This window comes from Manihot esculenta, chromosome 3 (assembly GCF_001659605.2).
Source record: "Manihot esculenta cultivar AM560-2 chromosome 3, M.esculenta_v8, whole genome shotgun sequence".
In the NCBI taxonomy this organism is placed as follows: Eukaryota; Viridiplantae; Streptophyta; class Magnoliopsida; order Malpighiales; family Euphorbiaceae; genus Manihot; species Manihot esculenta.
The window spans coordinates 31741644-31763162 of NC_035163.2; the positions used below are offsets into that span (position 1 = coordinate 31741644).

General features: G+C 42.3%; 1 protein-coding gene across 2 annotated transcripts; it reads left to right on the forward strand.

The window, feature by feature from the left end:
* Nucleotides 1-15387: 15387 nt before the first annotated feature.
* LOC110610546 lies at nucleotides 15388-20948 on the forward strand. 2 transcript variants are annotated; one of them, XM_021750518.2, is made up of 6 exons: nucleotides 15388-15707; nucleotides 16917-17109; nucleotides 17201-17259; nucleotides 17345-19186; nucleotides 19676-19829; nucleotides 19945-20948. In XM_021750518.2, exons 2-6 carry the CDS (start codon nucleotides 16992-16994, stop codon nucleotides 20610-20612), a joined length of 2841 nt encoding a protein of 946 aa, XP_021606210.1. In that variant the 5' UTR covers nucleotides 15388-15707; nucleotides 16917-16991; the 3' UTR covers nucleotides 20613-20948. The 2 variants fall into 2 exon arrangements, with proteins under 2 accessions (XP_021606210.1, XP_021606209.1); XM_021750517.2 differs by having other exon boundaries at nucleotides 16923-17109.
* Nucleotides 20949-21519: the final 571 nt, after the last annotated feature.

Below are 21519 nucleotides of genomic sequence, written 5' to 3' on the forward strand. Positions count from 1 at the left end.
TGAATGTTCTGATGTGTAAGTTTTTGTGAACCCTAGTGTTTTTCTCTTTCTTTAGTTGCTCTAGGAGCCGTCGAGAGGTTGAGTTGATAACTTCTGGGCTAAAGTGTTCTTTTTGGGTCAGTAGACTCAATTGTGATCCATCTGTGGCAGAGTCAGTCTGCCGGTCCAGTTCTGTGTCAGTTGGGAGTAGATGCCTTCCACTCGACTTTGAGGTCCTAGACTTGATTGTCTGGACGTCAATCGAGGGATGGATTTGGTTTTTCTACTCGTGGTGCTATCTTGGTCTGCAGAAACAAGGTAGTCAGATTTAGAGGACAGGATGGGTCAAAGATTTTCTTCTGAGGGGACACAGTAGGGGTGCCTAGAGGTTTGATGTCAGCCTGTAAGGTTCGTAGGGTGCGTAGGAGGGGTTGTCAGAGGGTCCTAGCTCTTGTTTGAGAGTTCAGCAGTCAGGTCGGGGAACCAGCCTCAGTGCCAGTTGTTCGAGAGAATTCTTAGATGTCTTCCCAGGCGAGTTGTCAGGTTTACCATCTGTCAGGGAGTTAGAGTTTGGTATAGGAGTGGTGTCTGGACGCAGAACCATTTCTACCCTTCCCTATAGGATGGCGCCTGCATAGAGAGAGGTAGCAGTAGAGTAGAGGCGAGACTTGGTAGACAAGGGGTTTTGTCCGACCTAGTACCTCACTCTGGATTGCTCCAGTATGGTTGTGGGAAATGAAGGATGAATCCTTGAGACTTTGTAACGACTGTAAGCGGTTAAACAAGGTCACTACCAAGGGCAGGTATTCCCATGTAGGATGGATGATCTATTGGGACAGCTAGTAGGAGCTGTTTGTTTTCCCAGATAGATTTGAAATTCGGGTACTACCTGTGAGAGTTAGAGTTAGTTTTGGGTTAGTAGTGAGAAGAAGCCAGTTAGTAAAGATGAGAAGAGACGAGTAAGAGTAGAGAAGGAGGAAGATAGAGAAGGATCAGAGTAGCGCAGCAGAAGCTCGTGGAGTTTAGGAACCTGGGAGTTCTTACTCCAGCGTTTGGTGTCTCTCTTTGGAGAGAAGCTTTAGGATTCGCTTGCTTGCTTGCATGCTTGTGTTTGTTGTTTTAACATTCGGGGACGAATGTTTTTGTAAGGGGGGTAGAATGTAATACCCGGCTAGAATCCGGCATCGGGATTCCTGCCTTCCGGCGGAATCTAAGGTGTTGGATCTCTCTAGAAGGGGTAAAATGTGTTTTCTAAAATGTTTTCACATGATTTCATGGTTTTAAAAGGAAAGAGAATTGAGTTTTGAAGGGAAAAGACCAAGGAGGCAATTGCCAGGTTCGGCCGCCGAAAGTGGAGTTCGGCCGCCGAACATGGGAAGGCTTCGGGAGCGCCTTTGGCCTCCGAAAGTCTTGTTTAAACGAGCCAAGGTTCGGCCGCCGAAAGTCAAGTTCGGCCGCCGAACATGCATGAGTTTAGGGGGCACGTTAGGCTGCCGAAGGTCTTCGACCAGGCCACCTATAAAAGGCCCTCAGATCGGAAATGGGTGAGTTTTCTCCCCATTCTCGAGCTCAGGTGAGTTTATGCCTTCCTTTGGTCGTTTTCGTGTTTTCTCTACCCATCTCTCAAGTTTTTCATGATTTCTACCTTTGTGTTTGAAGATTTAAAGCTTAAAAGGAGTTTTGGGAGCTTGGAGCTTTTGGAGCTTGGATTCTCCATACCTCCGAGTTAGAGATCACGCAACCCTCGATCTTCAAGAGGTAAGTGTAGATCTATGCTTCCTTTTATGTTTTAATGAGTTTTAAGTAAGTTTATTGGAGTTTTGAATGGGTAGAATGGCATGTTTAGGTTTATGTGGGTTTTATACCCAGTGTATGTTATGTGATGTTTGTGTTGAGGAGTTTATGTTAGTTTATGCTCCTTTATGCTTGTGGGAGTGAGTATGCATGTTGGGAGAGAGTATGTAAGGATTTGGGTATGTTGAGTTTGGTTTTTTGGCTTGGCAGAATCGGACCTGTCGTCCAGAGGGGACCAGGTTCGGCCGCCGAAAGGAGTTTCGGCCGCCGAACCTGCATGGGAGGCAGTCTTTAGGCTGCCGAATGTGCCCCCGAAGGAGGGACTTTCGTTTCTGTCCTAGGGTTTCGGCCGCCGAACCTGCCGCCGAACCTACCCGAGTTTCGTCTCTGGAAGGGACTTTCGGCCGCCGAAGGTGCCGCCGAAAGTGCCCTGTCCAGCCGTTTCTTGGGTGTTTTCCATGCATGATTAAGTGATGTTTAGAGGGGTTTTTGGGGAGTTGTTTATGAGTTGTTAGAATGTGTTTGGCACCTCATTCGAGTCCACCTGTGTAGGATCGGACCCGAGGGACCGAGGAGGCCAGTAATGCTAGCAGTTGCAGAGTCAGTCAGCGTCTGCCAGGATGTGAGTAGAACTAAACTTAATCTTTTATGCACAAAATCTAATGCCTAAAGCATGTTCATGCATCATGATTATATGTAGTAGGTTGATTGCACTAGTTTCACGAATATGACGCATTGCATTATTTGATGTTGATAGAGGAAGGGTGGACCGAGGCGACTTCAATAGCCCATATCTGTCACGAGTCTTGTCTTAGTCCTTTGAGAGCCGGACAAGTACATGTAGGAAAGTCCATGTGAGCTCTCTGTGGATCAGACACCATGTCATGTATGTTACAGGCCTTTGTGAGCTCCTATGGGGGAGCCGGGCACCGACAGAGGGATTTTTGATGTCATGTCCATCCTCTGAGAGGAAAGATGCATGCAAAAAGACAGACTCTCAGAAACCAGGGTCCGTGGGGAATAAATATTGCATGAGCCCCGAGACGGACAAGTTATGTGATTTACTTGTGTTATGACGCATTTCATGAAAGCATGTAATTAATGAACTGTTTTCTCTGTTTCTACTCACTGGGCTTTTTAGCTCATCCCTTTCCCCTAACCCCAGTGTTGCAGGTTGAGTCAGAGTTCAGAGGCAGCAGGGTAAAGTCAAGGCTAAGTTAAGTTATGTATGTAATAGTTTATGTTTTGTAGCAGTTTAGTAGTTTTAGAAGTGGACATGTAATATAAGATGATGTAATGTAATTTGAGATAATGTATGTAGCTGATAGTAGAGTTAATGTTTATGGATTAGAGTGTGCTTGGCCCTATAGACTGGTTAATCCCTGTTGACGCATGATTATGAAATGTTTTTATGTTGAGTTGAGAACCAGGCTTGATGTATGTAATGATGACCCAGCTAGAGCATTTGATGATGACTCTAGCATGGGAAAGTTTATGTTCACAGTTATGTTGCAACTTACGAATCAAGCTTGGTGTATGTTCAGATTTCAGGTTTCATGTTAAAGTTTTTAATCATGTATGGGATTTGACCAGGTAATAGTATGTATGTTTGGCTTGCTACGGGTCCCGGCGGCCTTAAGCCGATCTGGATCCTAGCGCCGGTGGCGGTTCGGGCCGTTACAGAGGGGTATCGGTTTCCGGGCTGTTACAAGAGTCTAGTCGGGTATTATATTCTTCCCCCCTTAAGAACATTCGTCCCCGAATGTTCACCAAACAACATAGCATGGCAACAAACATAAGCATACACATAGCAACACATAACACTTACCTTAGAAGAGATGAGGATATTGCTGGAGCATAGACTCCCGTGTCTCCCAGGTACACTCTTCAATGTTGTGGTGATTTCAAAGGATTTTCACCGTCGGGATTTCCTTGTTCCTTAGCTTTCTGATCTGGGTGTCTAGGATCCGTACTGGCTGCTCAACATAGGTGAGATCCTCTTGGATCTCCACATCAGGCTCACTAAGAACCTTTCCCGGATCCGACACGAACTTTCATAACATAGAAACATGGAAAACCGGATGGATTTTCTCCATCGAAGCAGGCAAGTCCAGGTTGTACGATACATTCCCAATCTTTTGCAAGACTTCGAAGGGTCCGATGTACCGTGGAGCTAGCTTACCTTTCTTTCCGAACCGAATCACCCCTTTCATTGGAGACACCTTGAGCAATACCAAATCCCCCTCCTGAAACTCTACTTGCCTTCTGCGGATATCTGCATAACTCTTCTGTCTGCTTGCAGCAGTCTTGATCCTTTCTCTGATTATGGGCACCACTCTGCTGGTGATCTCTACTAGCTCAGGCCCTGCCAAGGCCTTTTCTCCTACTTCTTCCCAACAGACAGGCGACCTGCACTTCCTTCCATACAAAGCTTCATATGGGGCCATCCCTATGCTGGCATGATGGCTGTTGTTGTAGGCAAACTCCACTAAAGGTAGATGCTGCCTCCAAGAACCGCCAAAATCCAACACACACATTCTGAGCATATCCTCTATTGTTTGGATGGTCCTTTCTGATTGTCCATCCGTCTGAGGATGGAAAGCAGTGCTAAAATCCAACCTGGTACCCATAGCGTTCTGCAGACTCCGCCAAAACCTGGAGGTGAATTGGGGCCCTCTATCAGACACTATTGAAACAGGAATCCCATGCAGCCTGACGATCTCATCAACATACACCTGCGCCAACTTGTCCACAGAATAGCCACTCCTGACAGGGATGAAGTGAGCATACTTGGTGAGTCTATCCACAATCACCCATATGGAGTCCAATCTGTTGGACGCTGCCGGTAGCCCCACCACGAAGTCCATAGTTATATTCTCCCATTTCCACTCTGGAATAGGTAGTGGGTTAAGCATTCCAGTCGACTTCTGATGTTCTAGTTTCACCCTCTGACACACTTCGCAGGCTGACACAAACTGTGCCACTTCTTTCTTCATAGCTGGCCACCAATAAACCTTCTTCAGATCTTGATACATCTTGGTGGCTCCGGGGTGAACACTGTATCTGGCATTATGAGCCTCTCTCATAATGTCTCCCTTTAGCCCTATGTCATCTGGTACACACAATCTGCTCCCATAGCGGAGGATCCCCTTACTGTCGAATCTGAACTCACTATCTTTGCCTTACTGAACAGTCCTGGCAAACTTCACTAACTCTGGGTCCTCATGCTGTTTCTGAGCCACCTGCTCTAGAAACACGGGTGCCACTCTCATCTAGGCAATCAAAGCACCTGTACCAGACAACTCCAACAGTAGACCTTCATTCATGAGCTCAAAGAACTCCCTTACTACAGGCCTCCTCTCTGCCGAAATATGGGACAAACTGCCAAGTGATTTCCGGCTTAAGGCGTCTGCCATAACATTCGCCTTACCCGGATGATACTGGATCTTGCAATCGTAGTCACTGAGCAGTTCTACCCATCTTCTCTGCCTCAAATTCAAATCTCTCTGACTCAGGATGTACTGCAGGCTTTTATGATCTGTGAAGATCTCACATTTTACCCCATAAAGGTAGTACCTCCACATCTTGAGTGCAAAGATTACCGCTGCCATCTATAGGTCATGTGTAGGGTAATTCAACTCGTACTTCTTCAGCTGCCTAGAAGCATAAGCAATCACCCTTTCATTCTGCATCAGTGCACAACCCAGTCCCACACGGGACGCATCACAATAGACTGAGAAGTCTTCATTACTAGATGGCAGAGCTAACACTGGTGCTAAAGTCAACCTCTTCTTTAGCTCCTTAAAGCTTTCCTCACACTGGTCGGTCCACACAAACCTCTGGTTCTTCTTAGTTAGTCTGGTCATGGGAGCTACAATCTTAGAGAAGTCCTGAACGAACCTCCTGTAGTAGCCTGCTAAACCCAAAAAGCTCTTGATCTCTGTCACAGTAGTGGGTCTAGGCCAGTTTGCTACAGCTTCCACTTTCTTGGGGTCTACCTCGATTCCATTCTCTGACACCACATGCCCCAAGAATGAAATGCTCCCCAGCCAGAACTCACATTTGGAGAACTTGGCATACAAGCCATGTTCCTTCAAGGTCTGCAAAACCAACCTCAGATGATGGGCATGCTCCTCTGCATTCCTGGAATACACTAAAATATCATCTATGAAGACAATAACAAAGTGATCCAGGTATTGACTAAACACTCGGTTCATGAGATCCATGAATGCTGCAGGGGCATTGGTTAACCCGAACGGCATTACAAGGAACTCATAATGCCCATATCTGGTTCTGAAGGCTGTCTTCGGCACATCCTCTTCTCTTATCCTTAGCTGATGGTACCCCGATCTCAGATCTATTTTGGAGAAACAACCTGCTCCGGCTAGCTGGTCAAATAGATCGTCGATCCTTGGCAACGGGTACTTATTCTTGGTAGTGACTTTGTTCAACTGCCTGTAGTCGATACAAAGTCTGAGAGATCCATCCTTCTTTTTCACAAATAGCACTGGAGCACCCCAAGGTGAGGTACTCGGTCGGATGAAACCCCTATCTACTAGCTCTTGCAACTGTTCTTTTAACTCTTTCAATTCTGCTGGTGCCATCCTGTAGGGAGGGATAGAGATCGGTCTAGTTCCAGGCATCAACTCAATTTCGAACTCTATCTCCCTAGCAGGTGGTAAACCTGGCAGCTCGTCTGGGAACACGTCTAAGAACTCTCTGACTACTGGCACTGAGGCAGGCTCTCTAACATGACTATCCAGCTCTCTCACATGAGCCAGAAAACCCTGACAACCCCTCCTGAGAAGCCTATGAGCCTGTAGGGCTGATATCATACCTCTAGGTGTACTCCCTCTGTCTCCTCTGAAAATGACCTCTGACCCATCCTGACATCTGAACCTGACTACCTTGTCCCTGCAGTCCAAGGTAGCACCATGGGTAGATAGCCAATCCATCCCTAGAATGACGTCAAAATCTGTCAAATCTAGAACCACAAGGTCGGCGGACAGGCATCTTCCCTCCACAAAAACAGGACTATACTGGCAGACTGATTCTGCCATAGACGGGTCACACTTGGGTCCACTGACCCATAAGGGACACTCTAACCCAGAGACCATCAATCCCAACCTCTCGACGGCCCTCGGAGCAATGAAAGAATGAGATGCACCAGGGTCCAATAATGCATACACATCAGAACAGCCAATGATGAGATTACCTGACACCACGGTGTTGGATGTGTTTGCCTCCTACTGAGTCATGGTGAAGATCTGTGCTGGAGCTGACGAACCCTCACCCCTGAAACCCGCCGAAGAAGAGGCTGCCCCTCTTCCTCTGCCTCTGCCACTAGCCTGAGTCGCGGCTGGAGCTGCTGGCTGAGGCACACTACCAGAAGCTGTCTGCTGAGACTGTGCTACTGAAGCTACTCTAGGACACTCCCGAGCCATGTGTCCCTCCTGCCCACATCTGAAGCAGGCTGTCGTCCCAACCAGACATACTCCCTTGTGCAGTCTCCCACATTTCCTGCATACTGCATTATCTGCACCTGAGCTCGAGCCACCTCCTAATCCCAGACCTGACTTGATCTTACTCCAGAACTTATTCTTCTTAGACTTTCGGGAGCCTCTGTCCCACTTCTTACTGCCTGAACTTAGAGAAGAAGGGTCTAACCTACCCCCTCCTGGGGTCTTGGAACCAGAAGGCTGTGCCACTGACTGCTTGACTTTCCCTTCGATGATAGCACTAGCCTCCATCCTCCAAGCCATATCCACTATGGCATGGAAACTCTCCCTCTCTGCTGACTGAATCAAGGAGGAATACCTGGAATGGAGCCTCATGATATACCTCCTTGATTTCCTCTGATCTGTGTCCAGATTCTGCCCAGCAAACGGCAACAGCTCCAAGAATCTGTCTGTATACTCATCCACACTCATGTCATCCGTCTGCCTCAACTGCTCAAATTCAATCATTTTCAGCTCCCTGGAACTGTCAGGGAAAGCCCATCCTGCAAACTCATTGGCAAACTCCTCCCAGGATAGACTATCCAACCTCGGGTTCACATAGTTCTTAAACTACTCTCGGGCCTTCTTGCATTTCAATGTGAACCCAGCCATCTGAGTGGCTCTACTATCATCCGCCCCTATCTCATCTGTAATTGTCTTGACCCTCTCAAGGTACACAAACGGGTCATCACCGGTTTCAAAATGGGGAGCACCCAGCTTCATATAATCGGTCATTTTGACCTTGCTTCCCCCAGATGAGCTAGGCTTGGGGTCTTGGGTCATTGGGACAGTAGGTGCTGCTGGTGGTGGAGGAGGTGCAGCATCCCCTAGGGTAGGGTTTGCTGTACCTGGATAGAAAGATGGGGGTGGGTACATGGGGTACTGTGGGTACTGTGGGTAGAAAGGTGGGTAGGGCATCTGTGAGTGATAAGGGTTAAAACTGGGGTAATCTGATGTACCTCCCATCGAATACCTGGGATTATGTGAAAAGGGTGGGTAGTAAGGTGGCTGAACAAATCCCGAGGCCTGAGTGCCTCCTTGGGACTCTCCCACATCCTCTTCCGACATACTCACTCCAAGACTGCCGTCCCTCCTCTGATCTACATCCATACTATCCCCCACGTCCTCTGACATGCCTCCTTGAACTGTTCCCCTTACTGATCTTCTTCTACCCAGATCCAAAGACCTTCTAGGGTCTCTTATTGCTCTGTCCCTGTTGGACCTGCTTGACATTGCCCTAGGCAATGTAGGAGGACGGGCATCAGTGCCCTCGTCCTGAGGTGGTGCTCTAGTCAATCGTGCAGATCGACGAGTTCCTCTCATCCTGTTTACTGAAAAACAGCACACAACACATAGAACATTAGCATCAAATGGTTCATGTGCAAACACATGAACCCGCATCACATACATCACATACATAGCATACCATTAATGCACATGCTTACAATCATGGCATTTCACATCATCATTCAAGACATGACTCTTTATCCTATCCTAGTGGACATGATCTTCTTATTGTGCTTGACCTTCTAGAACTTCTATGAGCCCGACACTCTAGGTCCGACCATATGAACCTAGGGCTCTGATACCATTCTGTAACGACCCATAAATCGGACCGCTATCGGCGCTAGGATCCAGGTCGGCATAAGGCAGCCGGGACCCGTAGCAAGCCTAACATTCAACCTGTGAACCTACTTAATCCCATACATGATCAACAACATACATAAACATTAAAACTTTTCTTTCATTCATTCTCTCATACACCAAACTCAACCTGTGCATGCACTGAACATAAACATAACCATAAAGATTGACCCCTCTTTGGGATCCCATCAATGCCCCAATGGGTGACATAACATGTGTTGAGTTAGTTTACATAAACATCATAAAACATCTAAGATCATGTATTAAAAGGGATAGCAACATTTTATGGTCAAGCACACCTCTAACATCCATGAACATCATTATATTATATTTCTATATTGTACTTATACATGATTGTACTAAACATAATATCTCAACATTATTCATGTCCACACTATCTATTACATAACCAAGACTTCATTACTCTTGCTGACCTCCTGGTCTACCCTGTACCTGCAAACCTGGGGGTTTAGGGAGAGGGGTGAGCTACTAGAGCCCAGTGAGCAGAATAATAAAACATTTATATTAAAGGTTCATGCTTTCATGGAATGCATCACATCACAACTAATCATATCAAGGATGAACTTGTCACCACTTAGCCCTCTACATTATCCAACTATGCCAGGGGCGTAGTGCAGGCCACACCTGGTCTTCCTCTTATACATAACATATCATACATGACCAACTGTGCCGGGGGCGTAGTGCAGGCCACTCCCGGTCTTTCTCTTACATAGTGCCAGGAGCGTAGTGCAGGCCACACCTGGACTTCCATATCATATCATCATGTCATAGCATATGAGGGCTAATGGATCATTCAACATTCATCCACATCAACCACATTTTATGCAATGCAACATATTCGTGAATTCTAATGCATACACCCTAATATATATCACATGGCATTCATGATGCGTGAGTCATGCTGAACTTTCATTTCATTTCTCAATTTAAAACATTAAGTTTAGTTCCACTCACCTCTGGCTGAAGCTCTACTGACTCTGAAGCGACTGACTCACTGCTGGGGCCCTCGGTTCCTCGTGTCCGAACCTACACAGGTTGACTCAAATGAGGGACCAAACATCTATGATCATAACTCTAAAATACTCCCAAAAAACCCCCTAAAACACCTTGAAACAATCACATAAATCATGCAAAGGAGGGCTGGACAGGGCACTTTCAGCGGCAGGTTCGACGGCCGAAAGGCCCTCCAGAGACGAAAGTCATGCACCTTCGGCGGCACTTTCGGCGGCCGAAGGTTCCCTCCAGAGACGAAACTCATGCATGTTCGGCGGCACCTTCGGCGGCCGAAAGTCCCTTCCAGAGCCGAAAGTTATCTTTCAGGGGCAGGGTTCGGCAGCCGATTCATGCTACCACAGGCAGGTTCGGTGGCCGAAAGAACCTTCGGCTGCCGAACCTGGTTTCTCCCAAAAGGGCAGAAACTCAGCTCAACATGCATAAACGCCTCCCAACACATTCCATCATGCATTCTCCTATTCTACAACATGCATACAAGCTCCTAGGGGCTTCAAACTATCCTAAACCCCATCTACAACACATCAAACAACCCACATTGTTCATAAACATACATAAACTCAAAAACATAACCATAACCTATCATGCATTTCTACCCCATAGATCTTCATAAAACTAGTTTAAAACATGCAAGAAAGGTTGGATCTAAGCTTACCTCTTGAAGATCGAGAGGAAAGACGGTCCTAGCTTGGAGGTAGGGAGAAATCCACTCTTTGGTCTCCAAGCTTCCAAACTTGCTCTTTTTACTCAAATCTCTTCAAATCAACATAAAGCTTATTAAAACATGAAAGATCGAAGGAAAAACATCAAAAACGAACCAAAGGAGAGCATGAACTCACTGTGGCCGAAAATGGGGAGAAAACTCGCCCGTTTCGGCCATGGAGCTCTTATATAGGGCTGGCAGACCACCTTTCGGCAGCCGAATGTGCCCCCACATCTCATGCAAGTTCGGTGGCCGAACATGAGGTTCGGCGGCCGAACCTTTGAGATTTTCGAAAGCCTAACTTGCCTCCCTAAACCATCCAATGTTCGGCGGCTGACCTAGAGGTTCGGCGGCCGAACCTGGAAATGCCTCCTTGGTCTTTTTCATTTAAAAACTCAATTCCTTTTTGCTTAAATTCATAAAATACGTTAAAACATTTTATAAAAACATGATTTTACCCTTCTAGAAGTTTTCGACATCCGAGATTCCATCGGACGGTAGGAATTCTGATACCGGAGTCTAGCCGGGTATTACAGACTATTACTCGAAGAAAAACAATTAAAAGGGTTCTCAGAATGAGAAGGGTGAAGCAGCAATTGCAAACAACAATATGCAAGATTATCACTGAATTAAAGATTAAAAAACTGTGGATATTGGATTTAGATTACACATTCCACATGACCCTGAGAAAAAAAATGGTTTGCCACATTTGAAGAAAGAGAAGGAGGCAAAGTCAAGATGGGAAACAACACAACCTACAACATCAAAGGAGTTGGAATAGTGAGGATCATGATTCATGATATCTTTATTGTGATGTTAACTCAAGTGAGATACATTCCTAAACTCAAGAGAAACCTTATTTCTCTTAGCGCATTGGAATTGTAGGATTGCCGCTGTAAGGCTAAGAAAGGCATAATAAAGATTGTCAATGGTTGCAGGGTTATAATGAAAGGAGAGCTGATAGAAGATCTATATGTTTTGCAAAGCAAAACAGTTTCTAGTGAAACAAATCCATCTGAGGCTACTCAGGATCAAACCTGTCTTTGGCATAGCAGGCTTAGACACATGAGTCAGAAGGAAATAGAGACTTTGGTAAAAAAGGGACTGCTTCAAGGTACCAAACTATTATCTCTAGATTTCTGTGAAAGTCATGTCCTTGGTAAATCTCATAGATTATCTTTTGAAACTGGTAAGCATACAATAAAGAGAATTATTGACTACATTTACTAAGATTTATGGAGATCACCAAATATTCATTTTTCTCTGTCAAAATGTCAGTATTTCATCTCTTTTGTTGATGATTACTCGAGGAAGATTTGGATTCTTTTTTTGAAATCAAATGATGAAGCCTTTGAGAAGTTTGTGGAATGAAAATACTTAGTGGAGAATCAGATATGAAAGAAGATCAAAACATTAAGGACATACAATGGTCTTGAATTATATAATCAAAGGTTTGATTTATTTTGCAAGAAGCAGGGAATCCGGAGGCATATAACATGTGCTTATACACCACAATTAATAGGACAATAATGGAAAAGGTCAGAAGCTTGCTCAGTGAGTCGGGTTTGTCACAGAATTTCTAGGCTGAAGCTGCATCTACATGTGTGTACCTAATCAATAAGTCTCCATCTACTGCTATAGAGTTCAGTGTTCCAAAACAGATGTGGTCAGAGACTGAGCCTTCTTATTCATACTTGAGAAGGTTTGGTTGTGTGATTTATTTATATTCATACAGATTAGGGTAAACTATTGCTAAGAGCAAGAAAGGAAATATTCATTGGATATCCCCAAAGAGTCAAAGGTTACAAGGTATGAGTACTGGAGAATAAGAAGTATGTCATTAGCAGATATGTCAAATTCAATGAAGAACAAGTGTTCAAGGACCTGTAGAAAGAGAAAGAAAAAGAGGTTATAGGGCAAATCCCAGAAAAGGAGATTGTTACTCTTTAAGTTCCTACATTGCAGAACAAGAACAACAAAAGGACTAAAGATCAAGTTGTAGTTTCTCAGAGAACAACTGAGAATTCATCAGGATCTAAAGAGAATGACATCTTTTTAGATGATGAATCCGAGAACGCTGAAGATACAGAATCGGGATAAAGGCCAGAGGAAGAGGTGGATTCCGAGCAAGAAGATCTTAGTGATTATATACTTACAAGGGATAGAGGTAGAAGAGAAATCAAACCTCCTTCAAGATATAATGAGGCTAAGATTGTAGATTTTGTCTTCACATTTACAAAAAAGATTGAAATTCAAGGACGAGGAAGTCATGGCCAAATTTGTAGGTAGGGCAAGGTTTTGGAGTCTGGCGGACGAGCTAGTCTGCTAAGGACAGACTGGATGGGACGACCTGACAAGCCAAACAGGATAAGTTGCGGAGCAGGCGAGACTGCTGAAGTTAGAATGGCTGGGACGACTTGCCAAACCAAGCTTTGGATAAGTTGCGGAGCAGGTGAGACTGTTGAAGTCGGAATGACTGGGACGACCTGCCAAGCCAAGCGGGATGAGTTGTGGAGCATGAGAGCTATTGGCAGAATGAGCTGTTGGAGGGCCAGAGAACACCTAGAAGCTCGAAAGGGCTGATGTGCCCGGGATACTCGCAGCACTGATGGAGCCCATATGCTCATTAAGGGACGCCAGTTGTTCAAAAGCTCAGGAAGGAGAGCTTGGATATTCAGAAGCTTTCAAGGCAAGAAGGAGAGCTCAGAAGCTTGCAAGGCAGAAATGAGAGCTCGAATCTCAGAAGCTTGTAAGGTAAGAAGAAAAGCCCGAAGGCTCGAAGACTCGTAAGGCTTAAGTAGCCTAGAAGCCTGAAGACTCGCACAGGGCTAGTGAAGCCTGAATGCCCTGCCAAGCAAAAATAAAAAGGAGCACAGGATGAAGCGCGCCTAACGTGAAGATCACTTTGCAACACGGGGCAGATCCATATAGTGTTCTGTTTCTCCGCAGATATTCCAAATGATTTTTATTTTTCTGGAGACTTCCTAAAGCGAGACGGTAACTCAAGACATTTTGTGGCGATTGGAACAAAACCTGATTTGGCTTATCCAGTTGGAGTCTTCAACAGGTTCATGAGCAAACCAGAAAGAGATCACTGAAATGCTATGAAATGGGTACTCTGGTACATTAGAGGAACAAAGAAGCTGAAACTCAATTATATTAGGGAATTAAGTCTGAAAGTTAGAGGTTTGTGATTTTGATTATGCAGTTGATTTGGACAAAAGGAGGTCGGTGTCAGGATATGTATTCACTATTGGTGGAAATGTTGTAGGCTGAAGATCCAATCTGCAGCATGACGTTGTTCTTTCGACCATAGAGATTAGAGGCTGAGTATATGGCATTGACAGAAGCCATTAAATAGAAAATCTGGTTAAAAGGTCTGATGAAAGAGCTCAGAATTAAACAAGAGATAGTGGATATATTTTAGAATTCTCAAAGCGTTGTCAAGATTTTAAAAATTCACACAGAAGAAAACCATGCCGATACACTCACTAAGGCTTTACCTATCAACAAGTTCAAAAGGATGTTGAGCTTGTTGAGGCTGACTGAAAATGAAGAGTGTCAGATTGAAGAAAGAATGAGGATTCACATGTATTGAAGAAGTTCAAGCACGATGGAGAATTGAATGATTGATGCTTGAATTCTTTTTTTGGACAAAAACAAAGAAAAATCAAACAACCAGTAGACGATCTACTAGAAAGAAGAGCCAACTTGTTTGATGGAAGTAGGGCAAAGTAAAATAGACATGATGAAAGAAGGACCGAAGTGTTCGAAAGCTCAAAATCCACGAATTCTTTAAAGTACTCATAACGTCTGAGAAAATTAAGAGAAACGACGACGTTTTGTTTATCCGGCTTCATTTAAAAGAACTGATGGGTTTTTCAGTCTTTTATATGGGAGTCAAGGTAGTTGAGTCTATTATTTAAAAAACGGTCATTCTCCTTTGTTTTGGGTGTGAAAAAGTGCGCAAAAAAAAAAGCGCCAAAATTATTATTTTTTTTACCATTGTTGATCTACAATCGAACTTGTACTTGCGTGGTTGTTCTCTTTTTTATAACTCATTATAAATAAAAAATTTTATCTTTCGAGACCAAACACGATTTTCAAAAAATCGATCTAAATATATAAATTTTTTTATTTTTTATGTTTTTATATTTTTTTTATCATCAAAAATCAAGATTTAAGTCTCAAACGATAACAACAAGTATAAGAATGATAGGTGGGCTCTCGTGGAAGGAATTAGGAAATTTCTTGCTTATGGAGTACTCAGAAATTAGGCAATTTTTTTTTTTGTGTTCTTAATTTTGATGTGTAAGAAAATGTGTGGCCAAATGGATTAATTGTGATCGGCAATGTTTAAACTTATAACCCTACAACATAAAATAAATTATCGCTCACGAAATGTATAATTTAATAAGATTATTAACACATTTTCACTTTTATTTAATTCTTTACATGTGGAAGAAAAGAGGCCATTTTTTGTTATTATTGTTTTTCATGGGAGATAAAAGATTCAAATTATAATAATTTAAAAAATTTTAAACTATTTTTTAGGTGCACATAAAACTGTACACTCCCCAATTCGCAATTGACACGCGTTGTTTTGAGAGATAATCTTCACTCCAGGACCACGTCCTTATTGATTAATCACTGCGCTGTGGTCACCGTGCTGTAGCTTTATCACTAACTACCCAGCTAAGTGGGGGAAGTTCCTCGTTTGGAAATTTGAATCCCTACTCTTCCAAAGAGACGTTAGAACTTTTGCCTTTTAATAAGCAAATATATGTATTTATGGTTTTATTTAATGCATTTGAACTACACACTCGCTCTTAGCTTTCTTTCTTCTCTCTCACCTACAATCTTCACTCTCTCCCATAAATCTCTGCATAATTCTTATTACTTGGTTTTGATTATTGGGTTTTTCTCTATCCATTTCTCAGCGTAAACCCTAACCCCCCAAATATTGGTTGCAATTTATTGGAGAGGGACAGTGAAACAAATAGAGGAGGACAGGAGGATCCCCAGGGTTTACCTGGTTTCCCTCTCATTGTTTAGATGTAAGTTCTAATTTTTCTGTTAGTTTTTTGGGTTTTCTGATTATTTTGGGCATGCGATTAGAATGGACGTGATTTGTATTGGTTCCTTAGAACATAAACGCTGAAATAAAGGTTGCTATTTAGCCACATTTGTATGTTGTTTTGTTTTGTTGACTTTAAATGCTTTTCCGGGTTCTAGTTGGTTATCCTAATTTATTACTATTTGGAGCATCTGTTTGAGTGTTGAGAAAATCCTGTGTCGGATCGGGAAAATTGAAATCTGCAGTTGACTTGCGCTAGTGCATTGGTGCTACTTGCTTCAACAAATTTGATAGATGCAGTGAAAGAAGTAATTTTATACCACTTGTTTTCCGTTTAAGTCATCCTCAAATTCTGCCTTAAATTTGGTTATTTTTATTTTGTAAACTTGTAGCAGTGCAATTAATTTAATCAAGTTCTTTTATTCAGCTAGTGATATAGAAAACTCAACAAACATGAGGGGAATTCAAATTAAGGCAAATCAAATATAAAAAATTTATGACAGGTTAGGGTGTTGAGGTCGTAAAGAAAATGCAAAAACAAAGAGTTGAAGGTGGAGTATTACAATCAAAGGTGGGGGGAGCAATCTTATGGAGTGGGTGGGACACAGCGGTTCTCACAGCATAGTGATAATGGAGAGCTAAGTCATGGTGATTTGCAGTGCTGTAACTGGCTTTATGAGGGTGTTAGAATTGTAGGGATTATAAGTGGCAGTGATGATCTGGTGTAGGTTGAGGTGCTATGGTGATGACAATAGCATTAAACTTAGACTAATGTAAATTTGTAGTAATTTTGCATATATATCTTGATTGATTTGACTGATCAGTTATTGAAGTTTTTCAGTGGCTGTTTGAGTGCTCTTACTTCTCAGGTAATAGAATTTGATTTTATGGAGGGTGGATTTTAAAAGTCAAATGACAATAATAAATTGGAGAATTAATTTAATCAAATTTGAAATGCTTTTGATGGAACTATTCCACCTTTTCATTGCCATATGAATGGCTTTCCCTGAAGAAAATCCAGTGAGGCATGAAAATTTCAGTCATCCTAGATTATGATTTAAATCTAGGAATGCAAGATATAGTCTTCAAAAAAAATTCTTATGAGTTTGTTTAATGATTTGAAATTTCTAAAACAATGCATAAAGGAATGCCATTTATATGTGGAAAATTAACATGTTTTTTGGTTAAGTTGCAGATGGACAAACCTCCTCTTTCATCTCATTCTTTTTGCTCATAGAACTAGAATCATCCTTTTCTCTAGAAAATGGGGGTTGAGAAAGAAGGCTCAAAGAATGGAAGTTATGTAGGTGGATTTTTCCAGCTGTTTGACTGGACCGCAAAATCTCGGAAGAAGTTGTTCTCAAGCAAATCAGATTTACCAGGTATAAGTTCTTCTATGTGAATCTAATATATAAAAAAGAAATGTTAGCCTCTTTAGCGTTGATTATGGATCCACTTTTTGTTGCTTGGTAGTACCTTCAAAACAAGGAAAGAGGAGCAATGGGAACTTGCCAATGACTAGGCTTCATCTGGTCAGACATTTTGTTGTCTTTTATTGTTTATCTTGTTATTGAATTTTTTTTAGATGATGTATCTAAGTTGTGGTAACATCTGCAGATGGATGAGGATGAAACTGGAGCAGGATCAAGTATTAGAGGGAGTAGTGATTACAGTTGTGCTTCATCAGTAACAGATGATGATGGATGTGGAGCTAAAGCCCCTGGAGTAGTAGCCAGGCTTATGGGATTAGATTCGTTGCCCACGTCCAGTTCTGACCCCAATGCTACCCCATTTTTGGATACTCAATCTCTCATGGAGGCTTCTCAGCGGAGGAAACATTCTGAATATTATCATGACCCTCAAATCATGTACTCTGGAAATCTGGTTAAAAAGGAAGATGGCTGTCCTCTGAACTTTCTGGACTCAAAACCTCAGGTGTTAAGTAGACGTATTGAAAAGTTCCAAACTGAAATTTTGCCTCCAAAATCAGCTAAATCAATTCCAATTACACATCATAAACTTTTATCCCCTATTAAGGGTCCTGGCTTTGTTCCAAGTAAAACTGCTGCTCACATAATGGAAGCAGCTGCAAGAATTATTGAACCTAGTCCACAAGCTACTAAGTCCAAAGTTTCAATTGGATCTTCTTCAGTCCCCTTAAAAGTACGGGATCTTAAAGAAAAGCTGGAGGTTGCACAGAAAACGCCACTGGTTGGGTCCTCAGCAGCATCCCTGAAAGCTCGAAATTTGAAAGAAAAAGTGGAAGCTCCTAATAAAACATCCAGGCTTGCTGAACCATCTACTAGAAGACCGGTTGAGTCAAATGCTGCCAAGTATCTTAAGGGGCAGTCTTTGAACAAAAGCTGGAATAGTTCAGTGGAAACAAAATCTATTAGGGCTTTTCCTGAGACAGAAGAAGGTTCTGGTTTAAAAAATAAGGGAAAGTCCGTTTCACTGGCAATTCAAGCGAAGGTCAATGTTCAGAAAAGAGAAAGTACGAATTCAGGTGGCAATCGAGGCTTGGTAGGCCATGGAGACCATTGTGAAGTTATGTCCAGCCAGACCTTCACTAGTCAACCTAATAGTCACAGGAGGTTTCCCAAAAACTCTACTGGGCATGTTGCTTCTGGAGTGCTCAGGCAGAACAATCAGAAACAAAATGGCCACATAGATAAAGACAAGCCTTCAAAGCCTGCAGTAGGTTCCCACTTGCAGGGCAGAAAGGCTTTGACTGGGAATTCTTCTTCTGTGCCATATAATACTTCAGCTAAAACTGTTCGCTCCAAAATAGGAACCAGGAAATTGGGCTCAGATGTGACGGATAGTGAAATGGGGCTTTCGAATTATAGTACAAAGCATATTCCCAGGAAGAAGCGATCAATTGATAGGAACTTGCATCTTGAGAAAAATCATGCAGTTGATAATAAGTTAATTGACAAGAATCAGAAAGAAATTGAATCAAATAGAACCATTGATAGGCACTTTAATTGTGCAGAAGATAGCAAGAGCAAAGGCATGGATGTCGTTTCATTTACATTTACAGCTCCCTTGAGATATATGCCTGATTATGAAACATCTGGTCAACTGAAGGAAAGCGGCAGTTTTTGCATGGATAAAAGGAGCAAGAGATTATTGCTTGATACAGATAGTATTAAATCATCTTCAGTGGGGCATAATGTGATAGGAGGAGATGCTTTGAGCGCTCTTCTGGAACAGAAATTAAGAGAATTAACTAACAGCATGGAGTCTTCTAGGCACAATTCTGGCAAAATAGGATCCACTTTTTCTCCATCGTTTCTGCAAGATCTGTCACCCACAATTAATTCAGGCAGCACTACTCCAAGGTTGCACAATAACACGGATCAAAATATGTTGCTGGTAGGTAAATTGAGTAGCAGTGGTGATTCTAATGTATTCTCAACTGATCCCATGGCACTCAGATCGAAACAGATGTTTCAGGTACATAACTGTGAAGTTTTAACTATTAGTTATAAAAGTATATTATGTTATTTCAGTATTGAACTTTTTGCTTCTAGATAGTGGATACATTGACCTTGTGTATATTTAATTTCTAGTCATAGACATAGTTTTGTATTTACATGTTTTTGAATGTTGATGCTATGATTCTAGAACTCGGAATACTCTTTGCAAAGCTATTCAAGAGCTTGTGTTTCGAGTGATTGCGTCCTAATAGCTGACCTCTCTCTTTTAATTTTCTTTCTTTCATTCTGCAATTAATGAAGCTATTTAATTCAATGAATTAACCTCGTTCTCAATTTGATTATATATGAGCTTCTTGTGTCTTGCATTTGCATCCTTTACTCAATCCTATCCATCTTCCTTCTTTTCCTCATCCCACCCCCTCCCCCCTCTTCAGTTTTGCAGTATTCAAATTTAACTTCTCCGTATTTCCAGCTTGAAGTAATTGATGTAACTGTAATATGTTAGGGCGTTGATGAGCTGGAAGAGTGCAGCAGCAAATCAGATGATTCCAGAAATCTTCTTGATCGTACACGTCCTAGTCCAGTCTCTGTTCTTGAGACTTTCTTTTCAACTGAAAGTAGCAGCTCCTTGGACAGCACAGAGTGTAGCAGTGCCGAAGGTAAGAGCTGCCTATAGGATATAGTTATTCTTAAGTATAAGGTTTTTTTTTTCTATATATTATATGCTGATGCTGTCTAGTCCAGAATGTGTAAATGCTAACAATGTACTTGCAGGAAGCAAGCAATGTTCGTCTATTCAAGCTCAGGAAATTCTTGGTTCAAGTTTTTCAAATAAGTTTCATTATGTTGATGCTGATACAGATTTATCAGACTCTGCTTCTTCAAAATCTGCTGGTACTACAGCCTGGAAGCATGCAAATACCTTACCAGTGATGAATCTAGTGAAATCAACCAAGTGGGAAATAGAATATGTGCAGAAGATACTCTTTAATCTGGAATTTACGTTTCAGGAATTTGCACTGGGTTGGGCTCGTGAGATCACAAGCCCACTTCTCTTCAACCAGTTGGAAAGTCAAAAGGGTGGACTGGTCAGTGATGGTGTTGAGGCTAGGCTAGAACGAAAGGTATTTTTTGACTGTGTGAATGAATGTTTGGACAAAAGATGTAGGCGCTATGTTGGTGGCGGATATAAAGCATGGACCAAAGGAGTGACAATGGTGAGACGAAAAGATCGGCTAGCAGAAGAAGTGCTAAAGGAGATCTCAGCATGGAAAGACATGGGGGATTGCATGGTGGATGAGCTTGTAGATAAGGACATGAGCAGTCAACACGGAAGATGGCTGGACTTTGAAGTTGATGCGTCTATACTTGGAATGGATATTGAGGGCCAAATATATAGTAGCCTGCTTGATGAGGTGGTTGCTGATGTCTTTCAATCCTGATGCCTATAGCTGAAGAAGTATGCTTGGCAATTTTATGATTGAAGTTGGATCAATTGCAGATGCGGGGTGGATAAAGTGGCTGGACTTCAAAGGGGAGAAGGAGCTGGAGGATAAGCTGTAAACGTGACATTTCCTTTCCACCTCCAGTTTATATAGAATCCTCTCATCTGTTACTTGGGTTCTTGTATCTGCAAGATTTTTCATTTCTTTGCTCAAATTATTGCTTCATTCGTTGCCTTGTGGGTCAGTGAATTGTTCATACTCTGTAAAATCACTATAATGAAAGGCTGGAGAGGCCACTTTCGAATGATTGTACTCTGGAAACTTCTTTCTGAATTTTTTTGTAGTGTAGACTGTTGTTTCAGCTTTGTATGGCGTGGATGTATCAGTATTATCTTGTACATTGATCTGAAACTGAAAAGGTAAACAAAGGCAAGACCAAAGGAGGAAAGTGACCAAGGGAGGAGGAAAGGAATGGATCCCTCCATTCAATTTCGCTTCCCCCTCTATAATCTTCCCTTTCCCAAACGGAGCCTTCTTTTGCTTAAGTGGGCTTACGCTATTTTATTTATTTATTTTATCCTAGTCTTAGATAATGTTCATTAACAGAGATGAGCCGCTCTAAGTAAGGCCCATGAACACAAAATTCAGAGCAACTCGTCCAACACTCAGCTTAAATACAAGAGATCTGAAAAAATATTCGAAAAAAAAAATATTTAAAAAAAGTGGCTTTATTATTTTTAATGTTTCCATAATTAAATTATGATATAAATAATTTTAAATATTTTATAATTAATAAATTTAATAAAGTGCTTTTCTCCGTATATTCCAACAAAAATTATCAAAAGAACCCCCATATAGGGAGCTCCAAGGTGCGAAACATTAAAAGAAAGTAAAAGATCAAGGT

Coding starts and splice junctions, on each gene's coding strand:
- LOC110610546 (XM_021750518.2), top strand. CDS start 16,992: ATGGGGGTTGAGAAAGAAGGCTCAAAGAATGGAAGTTATGTAGGTGGA. Junction 17,110..17,200: donor AAGCAAATCAGATTTACCAG/GTATAAGTTCTT, acceptor GTTGCTTGGTAG/TACCTTCAAAACAAGGAAAG. Junction 19,830..19,944: donor AGAGTGTAGCAGTGCCGAAG/GTAAGAGCTGCC, acceptor ATGTACTTGCAG/GAAGCAAGCAATGTTCGTCT.